The sequence below is a fragment of the Gekko japonicus genome, unplaced genomic scaffold, assembly GCF_001447785.1.
Source record: "Gekko japonicus isolate JY-2015 unplaced genomic scaffold, Gekko_japonicus_V1.1 scaffold6083, whole genome shotgun sequence".
Lineage (NCBI taxonomy): Eukaryota > Metazoa > Chordata > Lepidosauria > Squamata > Gekkonidae > Gekko > Gekko japonicus.
Window position 1 is genome coordinate 27,206 of NW_015166022.1, and position 7,895 is coordinate 35,100.

The window sequence follows — 7,895 nt, forward strand, 5'->3', positions numbered from 1 at the left end:
CACATCGCACTGCAGGCTCATGTTTAGCTTGTGATCAACCAGAACACCCAGATCCCTTTCACATGTGCTGCTGTCAAGACAAGTCCCTCCCATTCTATATCTGTGCCTTTGATTTTTTGCACCTGAGAGAACTTGTGACTGACCCAAGGTCACCCAGCTGGCTTTGTTGGTCTTAAAGGTGCCACTGGACTCGAACTTTGTTCGGGTGACCTTATTTATTTATTTATTATATTTATACCCTGCCCATCCTGCGAACAGGCTCAAGGCGGCTTTGGGCCAGTCACACTCTCTCTCAGCCTAACCTACCTCACAGGGTTGTGGTGAGGATGAAATGGAGGAGAACCGTGTAAACCGTGGGTTCCCGTTGGGGACAAAGGTGGGGTACAAATGAATTAAATAATAAATACACAGAGAGCCAGGAGTGGAGAACAGGGTTGCATTTGGACCGACGAGATCTCGATGGTCTCTTGAGTAGAGTTGCCTGGCAACTGGTGGAAAGTTTATGGGAACCGTGGGTTCCCGTTGGGGACAAAGGTGGGGTACAAATGAATTAAATAATAAATACACAGAGAGCCAGGAGTCATCTCCAGGGTTGCATTTGGACCGACGAGATCTCGATGGTCTCTTGAGTAGAGTTGCCTGGCAACTGGTGGAAAGTTTATGGGAGGGCAGCATCCTGGCAGGGGATTACCATAGAATTTCTAGCAATTGCTAGAGCCACCCTTGTCGCTTCCAGGTAGCTCTAGGAATTGCAAGAACTCTGTGGTCAGGACTTCCCGGAGGTAGACGAGGTCTTATTTTTCCTTTTAATTGTTCTCCCCGGGACGATCCCACCCTCCTCTTTTGGCCCCCGTTTCTGCCTGCCGATCAGATGAGCATCAGCAGGTACCAACAGTAGTGACCAGGTTGGACCGATGGTCTGATTCAGTATAAGGCTGTGGTCACACAGTCATTTTGATCGGGTTCCACTGCTGTTCCCTCTCCCATTTAAAATTGCTGATCAGACGCCCACATCTGTCTCCCGCACCGAAGTGGGCTCAGTCGCACAATCCTCCCAGGTCCCTAGCGAGTTTTCCGACACCGGGAAAATCAAGTGCTTTCCAGGCACTTGTGCTTCGAATCCGCGATTTTGCCGATCTGGACAGCCATCTCTCGCAAGGATTGCGATTAGGTCGTCTGAACGTCCTTCTTCTGGTCGGGGTTTTTTTTTGACAACTTTTCACCATTGTGCACATGCACACATGTGCACATCTGCGCATGCGCAGGTGCGCAAAGAATTTTTTTAATTTTTTTTTGTTAAAGTCTGGACACTGCCTGGAGCCTTGTCGCGCAAGGCAAGCGGTTGGGCACGGGATGCGTGATCATCTGAACCCGCTTAAAAATATCCCCAATCAAATCTACAGCAGGAACAAATCGCGGTACGCTTGCCGTGTGACCACAGCCTAAGGCATCTCTGTGTGTGTACGTACATACTGTTACTCTGTGTATAGTGTGTACATTTTTAAGAGCGCCCCAATCAGCAGTTGTACGAGCAAAGGGGTGAGAGTGAAGTCGATTCCCAGGGACATCCCACTGCAAAGCCGGATATGCGGACCATGAAACATTGCGCCCGACTTCACCGTGAGCTACGGGACTCGTTGCTTTTGTTGCAGCCACCCAGACGGTGGCGCAGGCTCTCCCCTGTCCAAGCCACACACGCTCCGAGGTTGCCGCCCCTGCCGAGTCCTCCCCACTCACCTTCTCTGGATCGTAGTCGGGGGCCGTCTTCTGCACGGCTACGTTTGTCAGGTGAACATCTGGCAGGAGGTAAGGACTGTACACCTGGAAGACCATCTTGGCCCCTAAACAGCCCCCACCCCGACCCAGTCCAGAGTCCGGTTAGTTATTCCCCCACACACACACACCTGTTCAGTCGCCCTCCAGCTGCTGAAAGATAAATGAAGGAAGAAGAAAATGGGGGACCACATCCCTGTATTTTACCAGGAAATATAAATCCCAGAGAAGCAGATCTCATGCAATAAAATATAAGACAGCACAGACAGAAGCATGAAGGGAGCACCACCTCTCTATGGAAGGCCATGTGCAGGGAGGGAGAGGGCAAAGGGAGGGAGAGAGGAGGGGTCAGACGTAGAGATGTAAAATTTCCGGAAATTTTGAAGCTCGGAAAAAAACCCGGTTTTTTCCCGTTTTTTTCCCGGAAAAAAACGGAAATTTTCGGAAAAATTGAAAAAAATGCTATATTAGCATTTCTTTTGTCTTATCTAGATTGAAAGTCATTCTGTTACTTTAGGAACATAAAAAATGAGGTCGCTGCTCAGAGGCAGGGAAAGGCAAACCCACCTCTTGCCTTGGAAACCCTCTGTGGTCGCCATAAATCAGGTGCAACCTGATGGCAAGAATAAACAATAGTGGGAAGAGCCACAAAATGGCTGCCACGGGAGGCGGAGCCAGCCACAAAATGGCCGCCACAGGAGGCGGAATGGCTGCCACAGGAGGCGGAGGTGGAAATAAAATGGCTGCCACCTTCAGCTCCATGGTGAAGATCCTTGTGCTGTGGTGGCCGCTGCCGCCAAAGCAATGCTTTTAAGAAATGATGGGCGCAGCTAATCAAATTGTCAGTGGTCTCTCAGCAACCTTGACGGGAAAGCCTCACTTGGTTCTGCCCACTTTCTAAAAGCACTTGGTGGCCACCGGGGAAGGCGTCGGCAGGCCCGTAGCCACCGTGGGGCGTCTCGGGGCCCGGACCCCTGACTTCCCATCCAGCGAAGACCCCCCCTTGACTTCCAATTTTTAATTTGTGGCACTTCCTTGGGGGGGGGGTCTGTGCGGGGGGCCCCCTGACTTAGAATCATAGAGTCATAGAATGTTAGAGTTGGAAGGGACCTTGCCGGTCATCTAGTCCAACCCCCTGCACGCTGCAGGAGCATTGCCGAAAGAGCCCTACAACATACCCGAAAGAGGGTCGTCCAGCCTCTGCTTGAAAATGTCCAGCGAAGGAGCCTCCACCACCTCCCGAGGCAGTCTGTGTTTCACTGCTCGGCCACTCTGACAGTTAGGAAGTTTCTCCTGATATTCAGCCGGTATCGACTCCCTTGTAATTTCCACCCACTAGATCTAGTCTTGCAATCCGGAGCAAGAGAGAAGAGATCTGCTCCATCTTCTACATGACAGCCCTTCAAATACTTGAAGACTGCAATCCTGTCCCCTCTAAGCCTTCTCTTTCCCAGGCGAAACACACCCAACTCTTTCAGCCTTTCCCCGTGAGACTTGGAGTCCAACCCTCTCGCCATCCTGGTTGCCTTCTTCTGGACACGCTCGGGCTTGTCAACATCCTTCCTCAAATGTGGTGCCCCAACCTGGACACTGATATTTCCTACCTCTGTGTCCCAGCCCCAGTATTCCTTGGAGGTCGCCCTTCCAAGTGCTCGCCGGGGTCGGCCCTGCTTCGCTTCTGAGATCTCACGAGATCCGGCTCACCCAGGCTACCAAGGTCAGGGAGGCGCCAGAGATAGTTCCGACGACATTTCTCCCTGGAAAATCTACCATTCGGACTGCCAGGACTGCGTTTTTCATATCTGCCTGCTTGGAAATGTATGCAGGACTCTGCCATCCTGGTTGCCCTCCTCTGGACACGCTCAATCTTGTCAACATCCTTCCTAAAACGCGGTGCCCAAAACTGGACGCAGAGAGGTCCGGGTGCTTTGCATGCTCTCCCTCGAATGGAAAGGAAAGCTGGCCGGGCAGGACTGTAGCCAAAAGGGCCCAGCATATCCATAAGGGGGGGGGCACAGACCATGGGGAGGAATGGCAGCCACTTATTTAGGGGTGATCGTCGTCACCTGACCTAGAAGGCCCAGGCTAGTCCGATCTTGGAAGCTTAGCAGGGTCGGCCTTGCTTGGGACTTGGATGGGAGACCACCGAAGAAGCTCTACAGGGGCAGGCCATGGCCAACCACCTCGGTTGGTCTCTTGCATTGAAATCTCGGAAGCAAAGCAGGGTAGGATCTGCAGTGGTAGAAAAGAGCCAGAGTCCAGCAGCACCCTAAAGACTAACAAAATATGTGTCAGGGTAGGAGCTTTCGTGAGTCACGGCTCACTTCTTCAGATACAGCAAGAAGAAGAAGAAGAGGAGGAGATTGGATTCACACCCCGCCCTTCACTACCCAAAGGAGTCTCAGAGCGGCTTACAAACTCCTTTCCCTTCCCCTCCCCACAACAGACACCCTGTGAGGTAGGTGGGGCTGAGAGAGCTCTGACAGAAACTGCTCTTTTTCAAGAACAGCTGTGCCAGAACGATGGCTTGCCCAAGGTCATCCAGCAGGTGCAAGCGGAGGAGTGGGGAATCAAACCCGGTTCTCCCAGATTAGAGTCCGGTTAGTAGTACTTGGATGGGAGACCACGAAGGACGTCCAGGGCTGCTACACAGAGACAGGCCGTGGCAAACCACCTTTTGTGCTTCTCTTGTATTGACCTGGTTAGCCCGGGCTCACCCGATCTCAACAGATCTTAGAAGATAAGCAGGGTCGGCCCTGTTTTGTACTCGGATGGGAGACCACTCAGGAAGAAGAAGAAGAGGAGGAGGAGATTGCATTAGACTTATTTAAAGGCCCTCCCCACATTAAAAAGTCCTGGCTACAGGCCTGCGTGTTGGTGGGAGCCAGGGGGTCTATGGGTACCATGTCAGAATCACAGAGTCGGAAGGGACCTCCAGGGTCATCTAGTCCAACCCCCTGCACCATGCAGGGAATTCACAACTACCTCCACCCCCCAACACACACACCCAGGGATCCCTGCTCCATGCCCAGAAGAGGGCAACCCCCCCCCCCCAGACTCCACGCTGGGCCCCCCTGCTGCAGAGAGTGAGGCCAGGTCAGGATACACTGGTCGTCGATGGTGTTGAGAGTGAAGCGCGTGTTGGAGAAGCGAGCAAAGCCGTCTCGGTACAGCCAGGCTTTGAGGGGCAGGTACTAGGAGAAAAAGAAACGGGGAGGGTGTGTGTGAGGGGGAAGGTCCTCCGAGCTCTTCACTGCATCTGTGGGCGGGGCGGGGGCAACTCGTTCACTCACCGACATCACCAGGACGTACACCCGCAAGTCGAATTTACGGCCTGCGAGACAAAGAGAAACGGCTTCGGAGCAGGAACTCCCATGTAGATTGTAAGCAATGCCTCCCTCTGAGCCGCGGGGTCTTGTGAGCCAAAATCCTACTTTGTGAGCCACTGGCATTAAAGCTGTGAGCGAGCCATTTGACTAATGCATCCATTAATTGGCTCTGGAGCCCCATCCTTCCTGAGCGGAGACGAAAGTGTGGGAGCCGGAGGCTAAGAAACTGCGAGCTGGCTCACACTCACTCAGCTTAGAGGGAACACTGGTCACGGGATAAAGAGGACCGGGCGTCTTCTGGATTAAACACTGGTCAAATGACAGGAAGGAGGAAAATTCTGCTTTATGGAAAAGGAAGAAAAAGCTCCCTCTGTCTACTTTCTCCATCCATTCCATTAATAATTTTAGGAACCTCTATCATAGGTTCTCTGGTGTCAGGGCATCATCAGCACCTCATGTATTTTGGGGTGGGGCGGGAGGAACACAGGATGCCTTCCCAGCAATGCTCCCTCTAAGCCGTGGGGGTCTTGTGAGCCAAAATCCTACTTTGTGAGCCACTGGCATTAAAGCTGGGAGCGAGCGATTGGGCCGCTGCATCAATGAGTTTGCTCCTGGAGCCCTCCTTCCTGAGCTGAGACGAAAATCTGTGAGCTGGAGGCTAAAAAACTGAGCTCACACTCACTCAGCTTAGAGGGAGCTTACCATTGGTGCAGCGGCCCAATCGCTCGCTCCCAGCTTTAATGCCATTCCAGACCTATGGCAGGGCTACCTGACACCGTAGATGCTCCAGCTGCAGTTTTACTCGGCTGGGAAAGTTAACGGCTTTTACTTTTCCCGCTTGCTTTGCCCGTGCGCGCGAGATGTATCCATTGGCTCATGCTTACCGGGGGGATGTTTGAGTCTAGTATGTCAGAGGCCCTTGTATAGGCGGCCATTCCTGACACAAGCTGGACACGTGGTCTCTAGTACTGGATTTACCAATAAACAGTTATCTTCTTATTGTTGAGTGTTGAGTAACCTGGCTAAGGACCTTGACACACGGCTTTAAAACAGAAATGGCCGGAGAGTTTCCAGCGATGGAATGAGAACACAGGCTCACTGTTCCCCCCCCCTGAGATAGCCCCCCCCCCCCGCTAACTGAGCTTTGGGTAGGAGAGAAGAGCGGCCGATCCTTCTCTTTCTCTCACACAAATGCTTTCTCTAGCGCAGCGACTCTGCCTCTTTTATTTGGACAAAGGTGTGCGTGCGCATGCTTGGGCCAGAGGCGACTCACCCCCGATCAAGTACGGGTTTTCGATATACCGCTGAGCCACGTAACTCTCGACCGGGATCTCGTCTTTCTGGTCGTCGAGGCGGACGCCGTCCTGTGGAAGAAACCGTGCGACTTGTTTAGTTGGGGAAGAGTGAGACCGGCGGCATCCGAGGTCCTCTGGAGCTTTGCTCTCGCTAAATGCGGTCAGATTTTATACTCTTGGGTCAGGGAGGTCACTGTAGATGGGGTCGGATTGCCAGCCATAGGTTCGGAAATACCTGGAGATTTGAGGGTGGAGCCTGGGAGGGTGGGGATTAGGAGGGATATCCGGCAGAGAATAATGCCAGGCAGTCCACCTTCCAAAGAAGAAGAGAAGAGAGATTGGATCTATACCCCTGGCCCTTCACTCGGAGTCTCAGAGCGGCTGACAATCTCCTTTCCCTCCCCCTCCCCACAACAGACACCCTGTGAGGCAGGCGGGGCTGAGAGAGCTCTTTGACAGAAACTGCTCTTTTTCAAGGACAGCTCTTATCAGAGCTACGGCTTGCCCAAGGTCATCCAGCAGCTGCGGGTGGAGGAGGAGTGGGGAATCAAACCTGGTTCTCCCAGATTAGAGTCCGTGCACTTAACCACTACACAGCAGACAACACAACAGCAAAAAAAAAAAAAAAACCACTGTGAAATACAGTGCTATTATAGTAAAGGCAAAAGTAAAAATGATTTATATACACTCAAAGTGTTATTGTAATGTATTAGTTACTTCCAGTATTCCATATGAGGCATTCAGTACGAAAATACAGTTCTCTCCATCAGTATCAAAATGGCATACAAGAAACCCTCACGAGGGAAAAGTCCAACGGAAATTTATCGGTAGAATTAATCAAAATCTGTGCAGTGTCCAAAGCGGAAACGAGACGGGCACTTCTGGCTGACGCCCACGTTTTGGCGATCCGGTCCCTTCTTCAACAAAGGAAGCTGGCAGAGCATCCAAGAAACAATCGAGGTTATAGAGTCATAGAATGGTAGAGTTGGAAGGGACCTTGCAGGTCATCCAGTCCAACCCCCTGCACTCTGCAGGAGCATAGCCAAAAGACAGCCCTACATACCTACAACATACTCGAAAGATGGCCGTCCAGCCTCCGCTTGAAAATGTCCAGTGAAGGAGCCTCCACCACCTCCCGAGGCAGACTGCTCCACTGCTCAACCACTCTCACAGTTAGGAAGTTTCTCCTGATATTTAGCCGGTAACGACTTCCTTGTAATTTCCGCCCATTAGACCTAGTCTTGCAATCCGGAGCAAGAGAGAATAGAACTGCTCCATCTTCTACCTGACAGCCCTTCAAATACTTGCAGACTGCAATCATGTCCCCTCTAAGCCTTCTCTTTCCCAGGCTAAACATCCCCAACTCTTTCAGCCTTTCCTCCTAAGACTTGGAGTCCAACCCTCTCACCATCCTAGTTGCCCTCTTCTGGACACGCTCGAGCTTCTCAAAATCCTTCCTAAAATGTGGTGCCCAAAACTGGACACAGGACTCCAGGTG

The 7,895-nt window shown here is 52.0% G+C and overlaps 1 protein-coding gene across 1 annotated transcript in view; it reads right to left on the minus strand.

Annotated features, from left to right (window-relative positions):
* Positions 1 to 7,562, minus strand: part of TTLL9 (tubulin tyrosine ligase like 9) — a gene marked incomplete at its 5' end in the record, with an annotated part of 14,129 nt that extends 6,567 nt beyond the window's left edge. The window contains 5 exons of the mRNA XM_015411506.1: positions 1,738 to 1,796; positions 4,880 to 4,967; positions 5,067 to 5,107; positions 6,376 to 6,466; positions 7,524 to 7,562. Of these exons, the coding sequence (XP_015266992.1) occupies positions 1,738 to 1,796; positions 4,880 to 4,967; positions 5,067 to 5,107; positions 6,376 to 6,466; positions 7,524 to 7,562 (318 nt within the window). The remainder of the gene's footprint in view (positions 1 to 1,737; positions 1,797 to 4,879; positions 4,968 to 5,066; positions 5,108 to 6,375; positions 6,467 to 7,523) is intronic.
* Positions 7,563 to 7,895: the final 333 nt, after the last annotated feature.